At 52.0% G+C, this 22,862-nt stretch overlaps 1 protein-coding gene across 1 annotated transcript in view; it reads right to left on the bottom strand.

The window, feature by feature from the left end:
* Positions 1-6,714: 6,714 nt before the first annotated feature.
* Positions 6,715-22,862, bottom strand: part of ercc2 (excision repair cross-complementation group 2) — a 37,559-nt gene continuing 21,411 nt past the window's right edge. Inside the window, exons 15-22 of the mRNA XM_078431029.1 lie at positions 22,540-22,603; positions 20,257-20,378; positions 18,148-18,240; positions 16,865-16,937; positions 14,845-14,915; positions 13,351-13,494; positions 11,407-11,550; positions 6,715-8,559 (exon numbers count right to left, since the gene is read on the bottom strand). Of these exons, the coding sequence (XP_078287155.1) occupies positions 8,467-8,559; positions 11,407-11,550; positions 13,351-13,494; positions 14,845-14,915; positions 16,865-16,937; positions 18,148-18,240; positions 20,257-20,378; positions 22,540-22,603 (804 nt within the window). The 3' untranslated portion in view covers positions 6,715-8,466. The remainder of the gene's footprint in view (positions 8,560-11,406; positions 11,551-13,350; positions 13,495-14,844; positions 14,916-16,864; positions 16,938-18,147; positions 18,241-20,256; positions 20,379-22,539; positions 22,604-22,862) is intronic.

The raw sequence follows: 22,862 nt of genomic DNA, 5'->3' as shown, positions 1-22,862 counted from the left end.
GAGAAGGAATGGGAGAACGTTTCGGGTCGAGACCCTTCTAAGAAGCCGTCTTTCTCTCGACAACATAGAAAAACATAGGTGCAGGAGGAGGCCATTCGGCCCAGCACCGCCATTCAATACGATCATGGCTGATCATCCACAATCCATAAGATTATTAAGGGGTTGGACACGTTAGAGGCAGGAAACATGTTCCCAATGTTGGGGGAGTCCAGAACAAGGGGCCACACAGTTTAAGAATAAGGGGTAGGCCATTTAGAACTGAGATGAGGAAAGACGTTTTCAGTCAGAGAGTTGTGAATCTGTGGAATTCTCTGCCTCAGAGGGCAGTGGAGGCCATTCTCTGAATGCATTCAAGCGAGAGCTGGATAGAGCTCTTAAGATAGCGGAGTCAGGGGGTATGGGGAGAAGGCAGGAACGGGGTACTGATTGAGAATGATCAGCCATGATCACATTGAATGGCGGTGCGTACAGGCTCGAAGGGCCGAATGGCCTCCTCCTGCACCTATTGTCTGTTGTCTAATCAATACCCTTGATTCCGTTAGCCCTAAGAGCTAAATCTAACTCTCTCTTGAAAGTCCCGCCATTCCGGGAATTAACCTAGTGAACCTACTAACCCTGGACGTTTCTCAATGACCACATTCCCCAGCGTGTGGATCAGGATGCTGTTGCTATGGCCACCATTCAACAAAAGCAAAACTTCCCTCTCAACCCCCCAACATCTCCCACCCTCCATACACTGCGAGATAGCTCAGACTCTGTGCATTGAGTCCAGTACGTTGGTGAATGCATGCATGTACTTAGCAAAGATTCCATTCCACACTGGGTCCATCATCATTGTAGATTTGTTGGGTGGCGGCCCAACGTTTATTTACACAAGAAGTGATCTTAGAGACAGCTATTTTGTTTAAAAACCTTTACCAATTTTTATGAAGCCACAAATCCACAACAATTCACAGCAACTCGTGTGTGGGGGTTTTTTTTTTTGTGTTCTCCCCCCTTTTAATAGAAACCAGGTACAAAGTCCTGAAAAGCTTCACGTCAGATTCACCAACAAAGTTAACTTTCACCTTTTAAAAAAGGAACGGTCCCAAAATAAACTCATGATTTTAAAGAGAAACTCCAGAACCAGGGGCCACACAGACTGTCATATGTTGAAAAGACTGGAGCGACTAGGCTTGTATACACTGGAATTTAGAAGGATGAGAGGGGATCTTATCGAAACGTATAAGATTATTAAGGGGTTGGACACGTTAGAGGCAGGAAACATGTTCCCAATGTTGGGGGAGTCCAGAACAAGGGGCCACAGTTTAAGAATAAGGGGTAGGCCATTTAGAACGGAGATGAGGAAAAACCTTTTTCAGTCAGAGTTGTGAATCTGTGGAATTCTCTGCCTCAGAAGGCAGTGGAGGCCAATTCTCTGAATGCATTCAAGAGAGAGCTAGATAGCGGAGTCAGGGGGTATAGGGAGAAGGCAGGAACGGGGTACTGATTGAGAATGATCAGCCATGATCACATTGAATGGCGGTGCGTACAGGCTCGAAGGGCCGAATGGCCTCCTCCTGCACCTATTATCTATTGCGAAGGACACAAAATGCTGGAGTAACTCAGCGGGACAGGCAGCATCTCTGGAGAGAAGGGATGGGTAATGTTTCGAATCGAGACCCCTCTCGGTCTTCAGACCCTTTCTCCGAGATCTTCGATTTCCTCCCACACTCCAAAGACGTGCAGGTTTGTAGGTTAATTGGCATTGGTGTAATTGTAAAATTGTCCCAGTGTGTGTAGGATAGTGTCCGTGTGCGGGGATCGCTGGTCGGCGCGGATCCGGTGAACCGAAGCGGTTTTGTTTCGACGCTGTATCTCAATGGCGGTGCTGGCTCGAAGGGCCGAATGGCCTCCTCCTGCACCTATTTTCTCTGTTTCTATCACTGGCGAACAAACCCAGAGCACAAGAGAATGCCAACAGTGGCAAAACTTTGAAGAGAAATTGGGCCTCACAGCGCCAGAGACCCGGGTTCGATCCTAACTACGGGTGCTGTCTGTACGGAGTTTGCACGTTCTCCCGTGGTTTTCTCCGGGCGTTCCGGTTTCCTCCAAACTCCAAAGGATATTCTTGCTATGGAGGGCGTGCAGCGTAGGTTCACTAGTTAATTCCCGGAATGGCGGGACTGTCGTATGTTGAAAGGCTGGAGCGATTGGGCTTGTATACACTGGAATTTAGAAGGATGAGGGGGGATCTTATTGAAACCTCTAAGATAATTATGGATTGGACACATTAGAGGCAGGGAACATGTTCCAATGTTGGGGGAGTCCAGAACAAGGGGCCACAGTTTAAGAATAAGGGGTAGGCCATTTAGAACGGAGATGAGGAAGAACTTTTTCAGTCAGAGAGTGGTGAAGGTGTGGAATTCTCTGCCTCAGAAGGCAGTGGAGGCCAGTTCGTTGGATGCTTTCAAGAGAGAGCTGGATAGAGCTCTTAAGGATAGCGGAGTGAGGGGGTATGGGGAGAAGGCAGGAACGGGGTACTGATTGAGAGTGATCAGCATGATCACATTGAATGGCGGTGCTGGCTCGAAGGGCTGAATGGCCTCCTCCTGCACCTATTGTCTATTGTCTATTGTCCAAAGACGTACAGGTTTGTAGGTTAATTGGCTTCGGTAAAAATTGTAAAATAGTCCCCAGTGCGTGTAGGATGGTGTTAATGGTCGGCTCTCCTCATCAGTTGCAACTCTCCTAATCAATAAATTAGTTTTACATCTAAATGTAAAATTGATTTATTGATGAAGAGATTTGCAATGCATAGCAACGCTTTGGGAATGAGTTAAGCTAGGAAACACTAAACAAGCCACTTATCCCTCCGCCTGCCTCACTGAGATCATACTGTTCCCACTGCCAGCATTTACTCAATTTGTGCTAATTGATGAACAAACATCTACCCAGCTCAGATTTCAATTTAACCATTGGCCTGACTGACATCAACGGCTATTTACGGCAGAGTGCCAGACTTATAGTCTAGTTTAGTTCAGAGATACAGCGCGGAGAACAGGCCATTCTACCCACCGAGCCCGTGCCGACCATTAACACTATCCTACACACACTGGGGACTATTTTACAATTTTTTACCGAAGCCGATTAACCTACAAACCTGCACGTCTTTGGAGTGTGGGAGGAAACCGGAGCACCCGGAGAAAACCCAAGGGGGAGAACGTACAAACTCGTACAGACAGCACCCGTAGTCAGGATCGAACCCGGGTCTCTGGCGCTGTGAGGCCCAATTTCTCTTCTGAGTTTTGCCACTGTTGGCATTGTCTGTGGTCTGGGTTTGTTCGCCAGTGATAGAAACAGAGAAAATAGGTGCAGGAGGAGGCCATTCGGCCCTTTGATCCAGCACCGCCATTCATAGTGATCATGGCTGATCGTCCACAATCAGTAACCCGTGCCTGCCTTCTCCCCATACCCCTTGATTCCGCTAGCCCCTAGAGCTCTATCTAACTCTCTTTTAAATCCATCCAGTAAATTGGCCTCCGCTGCCTCTGTGGCAGAGAATTCCACAAATTCACAACTCTCTGGGTGAAAAAGTTTTTTAAACTGATTTTTCTATGTTTGTGTGGCTGAACTTGTGGATGTCGAGCCCAGATCTACTTCCAACTTTGAGTGGGGGGATTGATGGAATATATTGATTTCGTTCAGTCTGATGTGCTTTGATGTTTTTCGCCTTCTGATGTTTCACGGAATCCGCCTGTGTTATGTGTGCTCCAAATGCACATCGTGGCACTCTGCATGGCCTTAGAGCACTGTTCCCAAAGCTCAATCATAACAACTGATGGTCAGTGTGGGTGTCTGTGGTCTGGGATGTTCTGCAGTGATGGTCAGTGTGGGGTCTGTGGTCTGGGATGTTCCCCAGTGATGGTCAGTGTGGGTCTGTGGTCTGGGATGTTCTCCAGTGATGGTCAGTGTGGGGTCAGTAGTCTGGCACTGTGGTCCCAGTGATGGTCAGTGTGGGTGTCTGTGTTCTGGGATGTTCTCCAGTGATGGTCAGTGTGGGTGTCTGTGTTCTGGGATGTTCTCCAGTGATGGTCAGTGTGGGGGTCTGTGTTCTGGATGTTCTCCAGTGATGGTCAGTGTGGGGGTCTGTGGTCTGGGATGTTCTCCAGTGATGGTCAGTGTGGGTGTCTGTGGTCTGAGATGTTCTGCAGTGATGGTCAGTGTTGTGTCTGTGGTCTGGGATGTTCTCCAGTGATGGTCAGTGTGGGTGTCTGTGGTCTGAGATGTTCTGCACTGATGGTCAGCGTTGTGTCTGTGGTCTGGGATGTTCTCCAGTGATGGTCAGTGTTGTGTCTGTGGTCTGGATGTTCTCCAGTGATGGTCAGTGTTGTGTCTGTGGTCTGGGATGTTCTCCAGTGATGGTCAGTGTGGGGTCAGTACTCTGGCATTGTTGTCCCAGTGTGAACGGTCACCAATGCCGCCCGGTGGCCCAACCTCTTGTTGCAGGGACATTTTCTGGACAAAATGATCTGAACTGCAACTCTCTCCTGACTGCAGTGGATGCAAGGCGTGTTAGAAGGAACTGCAGGTGCCCGTCTACACCGAAGACAGACACAAAGTGCTGGAGTAACTCAGCGGGTCAGGCAGCATCTCTGGAGAACATGGATAGGTGACGTTTTGGGTCGAGACCTTTTTCAGTCCGAAGAAGGGTCTCGACACAAAACGTCACCCATTCCTTCTCTCCAGAGATGCTGCCTGACCCGCTGAGTTACTCCAGCACTTGGTGTCTGTCTTCAGTTTAAAGCAGCTCCTTCCTACAGATTACATGCACTAGTATTCTTTTCATTTAGTTTGCAGAACACTGTGCTGACATATTCTGTCGTGCTGCTGCAGGGAAGAATGTCATTGTTCTGTCTGGATCCCACAACAATAAAACAACCTCGACTCACCAGAGTGGGCGATCTCCACCCGACTCTCATCCAGAAGCAACGGGGAGAGGCAATACGATGCCGGTGAACAGCGTAAACGGAGAGGGGGGGGGGGGTGAGGGGAGTAAGGGGGGGTGAGGGGGAAGGGGGGGGTGAGGGGAGAAGGGGGGGTGAGGGGAGTAAGGGGGGTGAGGGGGAAGGGGGGGTGAGGGGAGAAGGGGGGGTGAGGGGAGAAGGGGGTGAGGGGAGAAGGGGGGGTGAGGGAGAAGGGGGGTGAGGGGAGAAGGGGGGTGAGGGGAGAAGGGGGGTGAGGGGAGAAGGGGGGGTGAGGGGAGAAGGGGTGGTGAGGGGAGAAGGGGGGTGAGGGGAGAAGGGGGGGTGAGGGGAGAAGGGGGGGTGAGGGGAGAAGGGGGAGTGAGGGGAGAAGGGGGGGGTGAGGGGAGAAGGGGGAGTGAGGGGAGAAGGGGGGTGAGGGGAGAAGGGGGGGTGAGGGGAGAAGGGGGGGTGAGTGGAGAAGGGGGGGTGAGGGGAGAAGGGGGGTGAGGGGAGAAGGGGAGGGTGAGGGGAGAAGGGGGGGTGAGGGGAGAAGGGGGGGTGAGGGAGACGGGGGGGTGAGGGGAGAAGGGGGGGTGAGGGGAGAAGGGGGGGTGAGGGGAGAAGGGGGGGTGAGGGAGAAGGGGGGTGAGGGGAGAAGGGGGGGGTGAGGGGAGACGGGGGGGTGGTGAGGGGAGAAGGGGGGTGAGGGGAGAAGGGGGGGGTGAGGGGAGAAGGGGGGGGTGAGGGGAGAAGGGGGGGTGAGGGGAGAAGGGGGATGAGGGGAGAAGGGGGGGTGAGGGGAGAAGGGGGGGTGAGGGGAGAAGGGGGGGTGAGGGGAGAAGGGGGGTGAGGGGAGAAGGGGGGATGAGGGGAGAAGGGGGGGTGAGGGGAGACGGGGGGGTGAGGGGAGAAGGGGGGGTGAGGGGAGAAGGGGGGGTGAGGGGAGAAGGGGGGGTGAGGGGAGAAGGGGGGGTGAGGGGAGAAGGGGGGGTGAGGGGAGAAGGGGGGGTGAGGGGAGAAGGGGGGGGTGAGGGGAGAAGGGGGGTGAGGGGAGAAGGGGGGGTGAGGGGAGAAGGGGGGGGTGTGAGGGGAGAAGGGGGGGTGAGGGGAGAAGGGGGGGTGAGGGGAGAAGGGGGGGTGAGGGGAGAAAGGGGGGTGAGGGGAGAAGAGGAGTGAGGAGAGAAGGAGATGGAGGAGAGAAGGGGGTGGTGGATAGGCCTGGAAAGGGGGGTGGAGTGCAGAAGGGGGGGGGGAGAAGGGGATGTGGAAGAGGGTGGAGAAGAGGGGTAGAAGGGGTGGAGAGGGGGTGGAGTAGGGGGGAGAGGGGGTGAAGTAGGGGGGAGAGTAGAATGGGTGGAGTAGGAGGGGTGGAGTGTGTCGTGGAAAGCGGGGTGGGGAAGGGGGGTGGAGAAGGGGGGAGAGGTGGAGAGGAGGGTGGATAGGGGGAGAAGGTGGTGGAGAGGGGAGTGGAGAAGGGGAGTGTGGGGGTAGGGGGGTGGGGTATGTAGGGGTGGGATGGGGTAGGGGGTGGGCTAGTAGGGGGGTGGGGTATGTAGGGGGGTGGGGTATGTAGGGGGGTGGGCTAGGAGTAGGGGGTGGGGTATGTAGGGGTAGGGGGGTGGGGTATGTAGGGGTGGGATGGGGTAGGCTAGGAGTAGGGGGTGGGGTATGTAGGGGTAGGGGGGTGGGGGAAGGGGTGGTGTGGGGTATGGGGGTGGGGTTGGGGGGGTGGGGTAGGGGGAGGGGGGTGGGGGAGGGGTAAGGGGGGTGTTGTGATGGACGTTTTGAAGCCTGTAGTTTGTCAGCATCTTGACTTTATTTCAATAGTCCAGCTGCCCCAGTTGGAAGTGAGTGAACGCTGCACCCTGCAGGTGTAGCTGTGCCACTGCGGCAGCCTGTGTACATGTACCACACAAGCCCTGAGCTTAGCTCCCACCCACACCAGTGGCAATCAGCCAGTCCAAGCACCAGTGGACAGAACACCTATCAGTGTTGGGGTGTGAATGAACTCAGAATCGCTGGGTAACTGGAGGAACCCCCCCTCTGTCGTGGGGTAGACTGAGAGGGGACATTCTTGCTATTGAGGGCGTGCAGCGTAGGTTCACCAGGTTAATTCCCGGAATGGCGGGACTGTCGTATGTTGAAAGACTGGAGCGACTAGGCTTGTATATACTGGAGTTTAGAAGTATGAGAGGGGATCTTATTGGAACATATAAGATTATTAAGGGATTGGACACGTTAGAGGCAGGAAACATGTTCCCAATGTTGGGGGAGTCCAGCGCAAGGGGCCACAGTTTAAGAATAAGGGGTAGGCCATGTAGAACGGAGATGAGGAAAAACTTTTTCAGTCAGAGAGTTGTGAATCTGTGGAATTCTCTGCCTCAGAAGGCAGTGGAGGCCAATTCTCTGAATGCATTCAAGAGAGAGCTAGATAGAGCTCTTAAGGATAGCGGAGTCAGGGGTATGGGGAGAAGGCAGGAACGGGGTACTGATTGAGAATGATCAGCCATGATCAAGGTGAATGGCGATGCTGGCTCGAAGGGCCGAATGGCCCCTGGTGCAAGGTGTAACAGTCTCTTGCCCAGAGTAGGGGAATCGAGGACCAGAGGACGTAGGTTCAAGGTGAAGGGGAAAAGATTTAATAGGAATCTCAGGGGTAGCATTTTTCACACAAAGGGTGGTGGGTGAATGGAACGAGGTGCCAGAGGAGGTAGTTGAGGCTGGGACTATCACAATATTTAAGAAACAGTTGGACAGGTACATGGATCGGACAGTTTTGGAGGGATATGGACCAAGCGCGGGCAGGTGGGACTAGTGTAGATGGGGCATGTTGGCCGGTGTGGGACTAGTGTAGATGGGGCATGTTGGCCGGTGTGGGACTAGTGTAGATGGGGCATGTTGGCCGGTGTGGGACTAGTGTAGATGGGGCATGTTGGCCGGTGTGGGACTTGTGTAGATGGGGCATGTTGGCCCGTGTGGGACTAGTGTAGATGGGGCATGTTGGCCGGTGTGGGACTAGTGTAGATGGGGCATGTTGGCCGGTGTGGGACTAGTGTAGATGGGGTATATTGTCCGGTGTGGGACTAGTGTAGATGGGGCATGTTGGCCGGTGTGGGACTAGTGTAGATGGGGCATGTTGGCCGGTGTGGGACTAGTGTAGATGGGGCATGTTGGCCGGTGTGGGACAAGTGTAGATGGGGCATGTTGGCTGGTGTGGGACTAGTGTAGATGGGGCATGTTGGCCGGTGTGGGACTAGTGTAGATGGGGCATGTTGGCCGGTGTGGGACTAGTGTAGATGGGGCATGTTGGCCGGTGTGGGACTAGTGTAGATGGGGCATGTTGGCCGGTGTGGGACTAGTGTAGATGGGGCATGTTGGCCGGTGTGGGCACGTTGGGCTGAAGGACCTGTTTCCCCCCTGTGTGACTCTACCAGTCTAGGATGGAGAGATGCTGGCAGCCCGGGCAGTCTCCACTTACGCAGCGCAGCGTAACCCGCCCAGAATCCTGTCCGTTCTGTCCTCACACTTGGTGGGAGATCTCCTGAATCCTGCTCATTACCTCCTCGGATTCCAGCTGCTCGAGTGACAGCAGCGACAGTCCCAGCTGATCCTCCTAAAGGTGGAAAAAACAGGAGAGAAACATCAGGGCGACACGGTGGTGCAGCGGGTAGAGCTGCTGCCTCACAGCGCCAGAGACCCAGGTTCGATCCCGACTACGGGTGCTGTCTGTACGGAGTTTGCACGTTCTCCCCGTGACCTGCGTGGGTTTTCTCCGGGATCTCGTTTCCTCCCACACTCCAAAGACATACAGACAATAGACAGTAGGTGCAGGAGGAGGCCATTCGGCCCTTCGAGCCAGCAGCGCCATTCAATGCGATCATGGCTGATCATAGGTTTGTGGGTTAATTGGCTTAGTGTGAATGTAAAACTGTCCCTAGTGTGTGTAGGGCAGTGTTAGTGTGTGGGGATCGCTGGTCGGTGTGGACTCGGTGGACTGAAAGGCTTGTTTCTGCGCTGTATCTCTAAACTAAACTAAAACTAAAAATTATTCAGCAATCAGAATTATTATCTGAATGGTGTTAAGTTAGGAACAGGGGACATACAACGAGATCTGGGTGTCCTAGTGCATCAGTCACTGAAAGGAAGCATGCAGGTACAGCAGGCAGTGAAGAAAGCCAATGGAATGTTGGCCTTCATAACAAGAGGAGTTGAGTATAGGAGCAAAGAGGTCCTTCTGCAGTTGTACAGGGCCCTAGTGAGACCGCACCTGGAGTACTGTGTGCAGTTTTGGTCTCCAAATTTGAGGAAGGATATTCTTGCTATTGAGGGCGTGCAGCGTAGGTTTACTAGGTTAATTCCCGGAATGGCGGGACTGTCATATGTTGAAAGACTGGAGCGACTAGGCTTGTACACACTGGAATTTAGAAAGATGAGAGGAGATCTTATCGAAACGTATAAGATTATTAAGGAGTTGGACACGTTAGAGGCAGGAAACATGTTCCCAATGTTGGGGGAGTCCAGAACAAGGGGCCACAGTTTAAGAATAAGGGGTAGGCCATTTAGAACCGAGATGAGGAAAAACTTTTTCAGTCAGAGAGTTGTGAATCTGTGGAATTCTCTGCCTCAGAAGGCAGTGGAGGCCAATTCTCTGAATGCATTCAAGAGAGAGCTAGATAGAGCACTTAAGGATAGCGGAGTCAGGGGATATGGGGAGAAGGCAGGAACGGGGTACTGATTGAGAATGATCAGCCATGATCGCACTGAATGGCGGTGCTGGCTCGAAGGGCCTCCTCCTGCACCTATTGTCTATTGTCTATCTGGTGATTGTCATCGTGTTCAGTTCTCCCTCTGTTGGTCCTGTGTTGCCCATGGCTCTATGAGACCGGGGGGCCACCATGTCCTTCTTTGTGGGGGAATGGGAGAGCAGGCAAGGGAGAGATGGACAGCAGATTGTGAGAATGGAAAATTGTACAAGGGGCACCCATAACTTCTCTCCAGAGATGCTGACCGTCCCGCTGAGTTACTCCAGCCTTTTGTGTCTAACCTCTCTACCCATTCCAGCTTGACAACATCTAGCTCTTAGCTCTACTATATGACAATAGAGCTCTTAGGGCTAACGGAATCAAGGGATGTGGGGAGAAAGCAGGAACAGGGTACTGATTGTGGATGATCAGCCATGATCACATTGAATGGCGGAGCTGGCTCGAAGGGCCGAATGGCCTACTCCTGTACCTATTTTCTATGTTTCTATCTTCTCTTTACATAGATACAAAGAGAATAGGTGCAGGAGGAGGCCATTCGGCCCTTCGAGCCTGCTCCGCCATTCATGTGATCATGGCTGATCATCCACAATCAGTACCCCGTACCTGCCTTCTCCCCAAATCCCTTGATTCTGCTAGCCCTAAGAGCTCTATCTATTGAATGTATCCAGAGAATTGGCCTCCACTGCCTTCTGAGGCAGAGAATTCCACAAATTCACAACTCTTTGGGGTGAAAACGTTTTTTTCTCATCTCAGTTCTAAATGGCCGACCCCTTACTCTTAAACTGTGGCCCCAGGTTCTGGACTCCCCCAACATTGGGAACATGTTTCCTGCATCGCGCTTGTCCAGTCCCTTAATTTCCAGCTGGACAAGGGATGAAGGGAAGGGGGAAGCCGAAAAATGTTCAGGAAAAAAACTGCAGATGCTGGTTAAAATCGAAGGTAGACACAAGGTGCTGGAGTAACTCAGCGGGTCAGGCAGCATCTGTGGAGACTGGAAACGTCAGCCATTCCTTCTCTCCAGAGATGCTGCCTGACCCGCTGAGTTACTCCAGCATCGTGTGTCTGACACTGCCTGTGTTGTGTTGCAGGGTGGGTGTGTGTGGGGGCCGCAGCAGGGCACAGCTGTCCGGATCGCCAGTGAGAAAGTGCATCAAACGTAAGTTCCTTTCAAACTGTTCAGTGTAAAAGCAGTAGCATGTGTGGGGGGTGGGGGTGGGGGGGGGCGGTGGGATGAGGGTGGGTGGGTGTAGGGGGGTTGGGGGCGTGGGGGGGGGGGAACTGGGGGGGTGGACAGAGGATTTAAGGGCGAACAAAACATACATGGAATATAAAACAGCACAGCACAGGAACAGGACGTGCAGCCCACAATGTCCACACCAAACACGATGCCACGTTAACTAATCTTCTCCGTCTCGGGAAAGAAGGAATGGGTGACGTTTCGAGTCTGAGGAAGGGTCTCGACCCGAAACGTCACCCATTCCTTCTCTCCCGAGATGCTGCCTGACCCGCTGAGTTACTCCAGCACTCTGTGAAACGTCACCTATCCATGTTCTCCACAGATGCTGCCTGACCCGCTGAGTTACTCCAGCACTCTGTGAAACGTCACCTATCCATGTTCTCCACAGATGCTGCCTGACCCGCTGAGTTACTCCAGCACTCTGTGTCTACCTGTGAGGCTAGAGGGGCGTGGGGCTGACCTTGCGGAAGGGCTGGGCCATCTGGCGGAGGAAGTGCTTGGAGATCTGCACGGCCTCGTCCACAGTCAGGTTGAGGTTGCTGTCCGTGATGTGCTCCTGGATCCAACGTGGCAACTTGCCCCGCTTATCTGCCCTCGCGTAGCGCTGCCCGGAGAGAAAAAGCACAGAAAGACAACTTATATTCTCCATTAGTTCCCCTTTCAAGAGAGAGTTAGGCTTAGTTCTGAGGGCTAACGGAATCAAGAGATATGGGGAGAAGGCAGGAACAGGGTACTGATTGTGGATGATCAGCCATGATCATATTGAATGGTGGTGCTGGCTCAAAGGGCCGAATGGCCTCCTCATGCACCTATTGTCTATAGAAACATAGAAACATAGAAAATAGGTGCAGGAGTAGGCTATTCGGCCCTTCGAGCCTGTACGCACCGCCATTCAATATGATCATGGCTGATCATCCAACTCAGTATCCCGTACCTGCTTTCTCTCCATACCCCCTGATCCCTTTAGCCACAAGGGCCACATCTAACTCCCTCTTAAATATAGCCAATGAACTGGCCTCAACTACCTTCTGTGGCAGAGAATTCCACAGATTCACCACTCTCTGTGTGAAAAAAAACGTTCTCATCTCGGTCCTAAAAGACTTCCCCCTTATCCTTAAACTGTGACCCCTTGTTCTGGACTTCCCCAACATCGGGAACAATCTTCCTGCATCTAGCCTGTCCAACCCCTTAAGAATTTTGTAAGTTTCTATAAGATCCCCCCTCAATCTTCTAAATTCCAGCGAGTACAAGCCGAAGGGCCAAATGGCCTCCTCCTGCACCTATTTTTCTATGTTTCTAGTACGGGTGTCAGAGGTTATGGGGAGAAGGCAGGAGAATGGGGTTAGGAGGGAGAGATAGATCAGCCATGATTGAATGGTGGAGTAGATGGGCAGAATGGCCTAATTCTACTCCTAGAACTTATGACTTGCCCACCAGGACATTGTCCCACCCCCTCCCCTCACATCAGTCTGAAGAAGGGTCAGAGAAGGTTCACATGATTGATTCCTGGGATGGCAGGACTTTCATATGAAGAAAGACTGGATAGACTAGGCTTGTACTCGCTGGAATTTAGAAGACTGAGGGGGGATCTTATTGAAACATATAAAATTCTTAAGGGGTTGGAGAGGCTAGATGCAGGAAGATTGTTCCCGATTTATTCACAAAATGCTGGAGTAACTCAGCAGGTCAGGCAGCATCTCGGGAGAGAAGGAATGGGTGACGTTTCGGGTCGAGACCCTTATTCAGACTGATGTCGGGGGTGGGACAAAGGAAGGATATAGGTGGAGACAGGAAGATAGAGGGAGATCTGGGAAGGAGGAGGGGAAGGGAGGGACAGAGGAGCTATCTGAAGTTGGAGAAGTCGACGTTCATACCACCGGGCCGCAAACGGCCCAGGCGAAGATTGTTCCCGATGTTGGGGAAGTCCAGAACCAGGGGTCACAGCTTAAGGAAATGGGGGAAGTCTTTTAGGACCGAGATGAGAAAACATTTCTTCACACAGAGAGTGGTGAGTCTGTGGAATTCTCTGCCACAGAAGGTAGTTGAGGCCAGTTCATTGGCTATATTTTAAGAGGGAGTTAGATGTGGCCCTTGTGGCTAAAGGGATCAGGGGGTATGGAGAGAAGGCAGGTACAGGTTACTGAGCTGGATGATCAGCCATGATCATATTGAATGGTGGTGCGTACAGGCTCGAAGGGCCGAATGGCCTACTCCTGCACCTATTTTCTATGTTTCTATGGTCTCCACCCAAAACGTCACCCATGCCTTCTCTCCCGAGATGCTGCCTGTCCCGCTGAGTTACTCCAGCATTTTGTGTCTATCTAAAGGAATCTGGGCACATTCCACGTTAATCGTCAGTAACTACGCTAGACATATTCCGCATTACTCAGAAGTCTCACATTACCTTGTCTGCAAAAATCATTAATCCATAATCAGTCTTCCCTCGAATGACCCGCCCCACACATTGGGCTGCATGTCTCATAGCGTCGAATGTCAGGAAATCGTTCTCGCGGATCTGGAACTGGTCCCGTGTATATTCCAACCGAGCCTGCACAACACAACCACAACTTTACAGAACGGAACAGAGACGGAACACTTTGGAGCAGGAAGGAACTGCAGACAGACACAAGAAGCTGGAGTAACTCAGCGGGTCAGGCAGCATCTCTGGAGAGAAGGAATGGGTGACGTTTGGGGTCGAGACCCTTCTTCAGACACCTTTTTAGTGAAGACTGAAGAAGGGTCTCGACCCGAAACGTCACCCATTCCTCCTCACCAGAGATGCTGCCTGACCCGCTGAGTTACTCCAGCTTTGTGGGTCTACCTTTTTTGCGTCTATCTTCGGTTAAAAACAGCATCTGCAGTTCCTTCTTACACAGGAACTGCAGATGCTGGATTAAACCGAAGTCAGACACAAAAGGCTGGAGTAACTCAGCGGGTCAGTCAGCATCTCTGGAGAAGGAATGGGTGACATTTCGGGTCTCAACTCGAAACATCACCCATCCTTTTTCTCCAGATTTGCTGTCTGACCCGCTGAGAACATTTTTGAAGATAGACACAAAATGCTGGAGTAACTCAGCGGGACAGGCAGCATCTCTGGAGGGAAGGAATGGGTGGTTTCGGGTTGAAACGTCACCCATTCCTTCACTCCAGAGATGCTGCCTGTCCTGCTGAGTTACTCCAGCATTTTGTGTCTATCTAAGCAGGAACTACTGTTTATCTGAAATTGTTAAGTTCAATCTCAAGTCACAAGGAGCTGAATGGAAGATGAGGTCCTGCTCTGAACTATCAATGTAGTAAAACTCTCGTTTGTTTGTTTGTCTGTTTGTTCCTGAACTACAGCTAAAACGGTGCACAATAGCGCGACAATTCTAGGCCCACTTTTACTCACCGTCGTCCCTTTGGTGCTAATGGAAGAAGTTTCATTGAAATCGGTGTTATATTTTTAAAGTTATTCACATTTTGAAGTTTAAATCTATCTCCTAGGGAGGGAGGGGGTGGAGGGAGGGGGTGGAGGGAGGGGGGGAGCAGGGAGGGGGGGAGGGAGGGAGGGAGGGGGGGTGGAGGGAGGGAGGGAGGAGAGGGAGGAGAGGGTGCTGCCATATCTCCAAATATCACCCATCCTTTTTCTCCAGATATGCTGTCTGACCCGCTGAGAACATTTCTGCAGCTGAGGTTTGGGCCCAACTTGGTCGAGTAATAAATAAATTCTCCTTCTTCCCCCTGAAGGCGCAGGGCAGCAGCTCTAAGGCTCAGCCCAGTCCGTTACTCCACCTCGAGCTCAATGTTCAATGCACAGATTTGCAGTCCCATCCCCCAGGGACGAGGATACCCCCTACATCGCAAACCCAGCGGAGGTGGGTGGGTGGGTGTGTGAGCGAGCGAGTGAGTGAGTGCCTACCTTTAGGATCCGGCTCTGTGTGTAGACGTACGGGACTCCAAACATGATGACTGCTCTGCCGTAGTGGTGGACTGCCAACAACACCAGGAATAAACAGCAGTGTCCATCAGTACACACACCCATACACACAGTGACACACACACACACACAGTGACACACACACACACAGTGACACACACACACAGTGACACACACCCACAGTGACACACACACCCTCCCAGTGACACACACACCCACAGTGACACACACACACACACACAGTGACACACACCCACAGTGACACACACCCAGTGACACCCACCCACAGTGACACACACCCACAGTGACACACACACACACACAGTGACACACACACACACAGTGACACACACCCACACTCACACCCCAGCAACCCCACACAACGCCTGCTCCACAACCCACCCCAGTACCCCCACACTAACCCTGTACCCCCCCACACTAACCCTGTACCCCCACACACTAACCCTGTACCCCCACACTAACCCTGTACCCCACACTAACCCTGTACCCCCCCACACTAACCCTGTACCCCACACTAACCCTGTACCCCACACAAACCCTGTACCCCCACACACAAACCCTGTACCCCCACACACTACCCCAGTACCCCACACTAACCCTGTACCCCCACATACTAACCCTGTACCCCACACTAACCCTGTACCCCCACACACTAACCCTGTACCCCCACACACTAACCCTGTACCCCCACACACTAACCCTGTACCCCCACACTAACCCTGTACCCCCACACACTAACCCTGTACCCCCACACTAATCCTGTACCCCCACACACTAACCCTGTACCCCACACACTAACCCTGTACCCCCACACTGACCCTGTACCCCCACAATACCCCTGTACCCCACACACTATCCCTGTACCCCCACACACTAACCCTGTACCCCCACACTAACCCTGTACCCCCACACTACCCCTGTACCCCCCACTAACCCTGTACCCCCACACTAACCCTGTACCCCCACACACTAACCCTGTACCCCACTAACCCTGTACCCCACACACTAACCCTGTACCCCACACTAACCCTGTACCCCACTAACCCTGTACCCCACACACTAACCCTGTACCCCACACTAACCCTGTACCCCCACACTACCCCTGTACCCCACACACTAACCCTGTACCCCACACTAACCCTGTACCCCACACACTAACCCTGTACCCCACACTGACCCTGTACCCCACACTAACCCTGTACCCCCACACACTAACCCTGTACCCACACACTAACCCAGTACCCCCACACTAACCCTGTACCCCACACACTACCCCTGTACCCCCACTAACCATGTACCCCCACACACTAACCCTGTACCCCACACACTAACCCTGTACCCCACACTGACCCTGTACCCCACACTGACCCTGTACCCCACACTAACCCTGTACCCCCACACACTAACCCTGTACCCCACACTAACCCTGTACCCCACACACTAACCCTGTACCCCACACTAACCATGTACCCCCACACTAACCCTGTACCCCCCACACTAACCCTGTACCCCACACACTAACCCTGTACCACACACTAACCCTGTACCCCACACTAACCCTGTACCCCCACACACTAACCCTGTACCACACACTAACCCTGTACCCCCACACTAACCCTGTACCCCATACACTAACCCTGTACCCCACACTAACCATGTACCCCCACACTAACCCTGTACCCCCCACACTAACCCTGTACCCCACACACTAACCCTGTACCCCACACTAACCCTGTACCCCCCACACTAACCCTGTACCCCACACACTAACCCTGTACCCACACACTACCCCTGTATCCACACACTAACCCTGTACCCAACCACTCAACAACCCTCCCATCCACCCACCCATCCATTCTTTCCTTCATTCATTCCCTTATTCACGCATTCATTCATTCACTCATCATGGTCATGAACCCATTCCCTCTCTCGTTCATTCATCCACAGCCATGAATGGGCCCGGGTTTACGTGGGCACTGACCAAAGTCGATCCCCTCCGAGACCTTCCCTCTGGCGACCGACAGCAGGATGGCTCCCCGTCCGTTCTCACACGCCTGGAACACAAGGGAGAACTCAGCACCCCACGCCTGCACCACACGCCCGCACCCCACGCCCGCACCACACGCCCGCACCCCACGCCCGCACCACACGCCCGCACCAGGAGAAACCACAGCAAGGCACACACGCATCACCCTGACACAGTGCTGGGGACATGCACCCTCAGTGACAAATAACACAGTCCCTTCTCAAATGACAGATTTGTGTTTTATTCCTGAATGGGTGAAGTCGTCCACCTCTCAGAACAAAGGTGCCCCCACCAGCCTCGAACCCTCTGAACACGTCTCTGACAGTGTGGCGCTCCCCAGTGTTAGTCACCACTGCCACCCGACCGCAGATCAGCGCACCGATTAACCAGCCATTATTTATTTCTGTTTGTGTTAGGGTTTCTCAACCACTCCTTTGAATGTCACACCTTCCCCCTCCCCTCCCGTCCCCACCTCACCCCTCTCCTCCCCCTCCCCTCCTCTCCTCTCCTCTCCTCTCCTCTCCTCTCCCCTTCTCTCATAGAAACATAGAAACATAGAAAATAGGTGCAAGAGTAGGCCATTCGGCCCTTCGAGCCTGCACCGCCATTCAATATGATCATGGCTGATCATCCAACTCAGTATCCCGTACCTGCCTTCTCTCCATACCCCCTGATCCCTTTAGCCACAAGGGCCACATCTAACTGCCTCTTAAATATAGCCAATGAACTGGCCTCAACTACCTTCTGTGGCAGAGAATTCCACAGATTCACCACTCTCTGTGTGAAGAAATGTTTTCTCATCTCGGTCCTAAAAGACTTCCCCCTTATCCTTAAACTGTGACCTCTTGTTCTGGACTTCCCCAACATCGGGAACAATCTTCCTGCATCTAGCGTGTCCAACCCCTTAAGAATTTTGTAAGTTTCTATAAGATCCCCCTCAATCTTCTAAATTCCAGCGAGTACAAGCCGAGTCTATCCAGTCTTTCTTCATATGAAAGTCCTGCCATCCCAGGAATCAATCTGGTGAACCTTCTCTGTACTCCCTCTATGGCAAGAATGTCTCTCCTCCACTCTTCTCCTCCCCTCTCCTCCTCTTCCCTCTGCCCTCCCTTCTCCTTCCCCTCCCCTCCCCTCCCCTCCCCTCCCCTCTCCTCTCCTCTCCTCTCCTCTCCTCTCTCCCCTCTCCTCTCCTCTCCGCCCCTCTCCTCTCCTCTCCTCTCCTCCCCTACCTCACCCACCTCCTGATACTTGTCCAGGGCCACACTGGTCTCAGCAGCATCCTGTGTTTCAATGAAGATTAGTTTGTTTCTTTGAATGTTTTCTAGAATTCCCTGTTGAGAAAAGGAGAGCGAAAAATGGATGTAAATAACAGGTGAACAGATCGGTCCAAAATCCTGAGTGGTTTCTGTGTTTAGACTCTAGAGATGCAGGCCCTTCGGCCCACCGAGTCCATCCAACCAGTGTTCACCCCGCACACTAACACTATCCTACACACACTAGGGACAATTTACAATTTGTTTACCCAAGCCAATTAACCTACAAACCTGAACTTCCTTAGAGTGTGGGAGGAAACCAGAGCCCCTGGAGAAAACCCTCATGGTCACAGGGAGAACGTACAAACCCTGTACAGACAGCATCTGAGGTCAGGATTGAACCCGGGTCTCTGGCGCTGTGAGGCAGCAGCTCTACCCGCTGCGCTGCTCCCAAAATCTGGGATTTTGATTGCCCAGGTCATAAATGATAGGAGCTGAATTAGGCCATTCGGCCCATCAAGTCTACCCCGCCATACAATCATGGCTGATCTATCTCTCCCTCCTAACCCCATTCTCCTGCCTTCTCCCCACAACCCATGACATTCTTAATCAAGAATCTATATATCTCTACCTTAAAAATATATCCACTGACTTGGCCTCCACAGCCTTCTGTGGCAAAGAATTCCACAGATTCACCACCCTCTGACTGAAGAAATTCCTCCTCATCTTCCTAAAGGAATGTCCTTTGATTCTGAGGCTGTGCCCTCTAGTCCTAGACTCTCCCACTAGTGGAAACATCCTCTCCACATCCACTCTATCCAGGCCGCTCACTATTCTGTAAGTTTCAATGAGGTCCCCCCTCATCCTTCTAAACGCCAGCGAGTACAGGCCCAGTGCTGACAAACGCTCATCATATGTTAACCCACTCATTGCTGGGATCATTCTTGTAAACCTCCTCCCTAGAGCCAGCACAACCAAAACTGCTCCCAATATTCCAAATGTGGCCTGACCAGTGCCTTATGGAGCCTCAGCTTTACTTCCCTGTTTATATTTATTTTTGAAACAGACAGTTTCTTGTGACTGGAAATCTGTCCTATCTTGTGATTGGACAGATGCTGGTTTAAATCGGGAGGCAGACAGAAAAGTCTTAAGAAGGGTCTTGACCCGAAACGTCACCCATTCCTTCTCTCCACAGATGCTGCCTGTCCCGTTGAGTTACTCCAGCACTTTGGTGTCTACCTTCAGTTTCTTGTGACTGATGGGTGCCGCGGAGGGGGTGCCGCGGAGGGGGTGCCGCGGAGTGGAACAGGAGGTCCTCGGATGGAGAGGCCCCGTTAATCCTGGTCAATCTTGCAGGTGAACAAAGGACAAGCCCATGGAGCAGCCTGAACTCGAGACAATAGACAATAGGTGCAGGAGGAGGCCATTTGGCTCTTCGAGCCAGCACCGCCATTCAATGTGATCATGGCTGCTCATTCTCAATCAGTACCCCGTTCCTGCCTTCTCCCCATACCCCCTGACTCCGCTATCCTTAAGAGCTCTATCTAGCTCTCTCTTGAATGCATTCAGAGAATTGGCCTCCACTGCCTTCTGAGGCAGAGAATTCCACAGATTCACAACTCTCTGACTGAAAAAGTTTTTCCTCATCTCGGTTCTAAATGGCCTACCCCTTATTCTTAAACTGTGTGTGGCCCCTTGTTCTGGACTCCCCCAACATTGGGAACATGTTTCCTGCCTCTAACGTGTCCAACTCCTTAATAATCTTATACGTTTCGATAAGATCTCCTCTCATCCTTCTAAATTCCAGTGTGTACAAGCCTAGTCGCTCCAGTCTTTCAACATACGACAGTCCCGCCATTCCGGGAATTAACCTAGTAAACCTACGCTGCACGCCCTCAATAGCAAGAATATCCTTCCTCAAATTTGGAGACCAAAACTGCACACAGTGCTCCAGGTGCGGTCTCACTAGGGCCCTGTACAACTGCAGAAGGACCTCTTTGCTCCTATACTCAACTCCTCTTGTTATGAAGGCCTCCACTGCCTTCTGAGGCAGAGAATTCCACAGAGCCCGGGCGGAGGGCCGAGACCCCTTACCTGCTCGTACCAGGACGCCACGATGTTCTCCATGTAGTGGTAACTGGTGAAGAACGACACGATTCCATCCGGGACAATGGCCGACATCTCCAGCAGCAGGTTGCCATAGTTACGGATCACAGCTGGGGCCGCGGACGAGAGGAAAGTTAGTCTCCGACTTTCGGACCGATTGAGGAGCACAGAGTTACGATGAAGAACAAAGGTGCAGCAATTGGCCACGCTATCCCTGAGCACAACAGCTGAAAATATTATGGCTTTGTGTGAAAGCGTCTGATAATCGTAATGAGAGACACACAAAACGCTGGAGTAACTCAGCGGGACAGGCAGCATCTCTGGAGAGAAGGAATGGGTGACGTTTCTGGTCGAGACCCTTCTTCAGACATTCCTTCTCTCCAGAGATGCTGCCTGTCCCGCTGAGTTACTCCAGCTTTTTGTGTCTACCTTCAGTTAAAACCAGCACCTGCAGTTCCTTCTTAATAATAATAATAATAATGCATTACATTTATGTAGCGCTTTTCAAACACTCAAAGACACTTTACAGGGATTTCTAGAACATAGAGAAGTGAATAAATAGATAAATAAGTAAACGAACAGAGAAAGGAGACAGGAGACTTATAGACTTACATCCAAGTCGTTTCAGTATATACTAGACCAAGTGGATCCATTGGGCCCAAACCTCTCCTGCATTGGTGCAGCACCCTCTCCTCCCCCCATCCCCTCTCCCTTCCCCTCCTCCCTCCCTCCTCCCCCTCTTCCCCATCCCCTCTCCCTCCCCCCCTCTCCCTCCTCCCCTCCCTCCCCAGGAGATAGATTTAAACTTTAAAATGAGAATAGCTTTAAAAATATAAGACGATTTCAATGAAACTTCTTCCATTAGCACCAAAGGGACGACGGTGAGTAAGGTGGGCCTAACATTGTCGCGCTATCGTGGACCGTTTTGTCTGTAGGTCAGGAACAAACAGACAAACAAACAAGAGTTTTAGTATGTAGATATCACAAACCAGCAGGCAGGTCCCAGTCCAAATCTCTGTGGAGGTCCACTGGTCAGAGACCTCCAACTAGATAAACAACCCTCCACCACTTCCTTCTGTGAACCCAAACAACTAACTCACTGTGAATCCCATGCCTCTTAATCTTCAGGATCAGACTACCATGTGGAACTTTATCCAATTCCATGTCGATAATGTCCACTGCCCCACCCTCATCTATCACCTTCATCCCCCTCCCTCAGAAAAAGTCAATCCAGTTGTTCTCTGACCCAGCACCTCCACAGGAACGGAGACACAAGAGATTGCCGATGCTGGAACCCTGAGCAAAAAAAGCAACGTGCTGGAGAAACTCAGGGGGTCAATGGACAATAGACAATAGGTGCAGGAGGAGGCCTTTCAGCCCTTCGAGCCAGCACCGCCATTCAATGTGATCATGGCTGATCATCCACAATCACTACCCCGTTCCTGCCTTCTCCCCATACCCCCTGACTCCGCTATCCTTAAGAGCTCTATCTAGCTCTCTCTTGAATGCATTCAGACAATTGGCCTCCACTGCTTTCTGAGGCAGAGAATTCCACAGATTCACAACTCTCTGACTGAAAAAGTTTTTCCTCATCTCAGTTCTAAATGGCCTGCCCCTTATTCTTAAACTGTGGCCCCTGGTTCTGGACTCCCCCAACATTGGGAACATGTTTCCTGCCTCTAATGTGTCCAACCCCTTAATAATCTTATACGTTTTGATAAGATCCCCTCTCTTCCTTCTAAAGGCAGCATCTGTGGAGGGAAAGGTGACAGTTGACATTTTGGGTCAGGATCCTTCTTCAGACTGATACACAGGAACGGCAATTAAATTACAGAGAGGGATTTCGCAATTCTGCATGTACCAGACACTAGGGCACGTGTGTTGCTAATGTGTAGGAAAAAACACTGCAGATGCTGGTTTAAATCGAAGGGAGACACAAAATGCTGGAGTAACTCAGCGGGTCAGCCAGCATCTCTGGAGAGAAGAAATGGGTGACGTTTCGGGTCGAGACCCTTAATGCTGTAGTAACTCAGCGGGTCAGGCAGCATCTCTGGAGAGAAGGAATGGGTGACGTTTCGGGTCGAGACCCTTAAGAAGGGTCTCGACCCGAAACGTCACCCATTCCTTCTCTCCAGAGATGCTGCCTGACCCGCTGAGCTACTCCAACATTTTGTGTCTACCTTTGTGTTGCTAATGTTTTGGGCGCCGGTCCCAACTAACAATCAATGGCCACACTGTCTTTACTGACGGTCAGATCACACAACCACTCACCAATCTCCTCCCTGGTTTCAAACTTGGAGCTAATTGTCACCTGGTCATTCCCTCGGCCCACGATCTGAAACAGGAGACACAGACAAAATGTTAGGGGCGGCACGGAGGCGCAGCGGGTAGAGCTGCTGCCTCACAACGCCAGAGACCCGGGCTCCTGTCTGTACGGAGTTTGCACGTTCTCCCCGTGACCTGCGAGGGGTTTTCTCTGAGATCCTTGGTTTTCTCCCACACTCCAAAGACGTACAGGTTTGTAGGTTAATTGGTTTTGGTAAAATTGCAAATTGTCCCTAGTGTGTGTGTGGGATAGTGTTAGTGTGCGGGGA

The sequence above is a fragment of the Rhinoraja longicauda genome, chromosome 41 (genome assembly GCF_053455715.1).
Source record: "Rhinoraja longicauda isolate Sanriku21f chromosome 41, sRhiLon1.1, whole genome shotgun sequence".
Taxonomy (NCBI): domain Eukaryota; kingdom Metazoa; phylum Chordata; class Chondrichthyes; order Rajiformes; family Arhynchobatidae; genus Rhinoraja; species Rhinoraja longicauda.
This window is presented reverse-complemented; position numbering and strand designations above follow the sequence as displayed.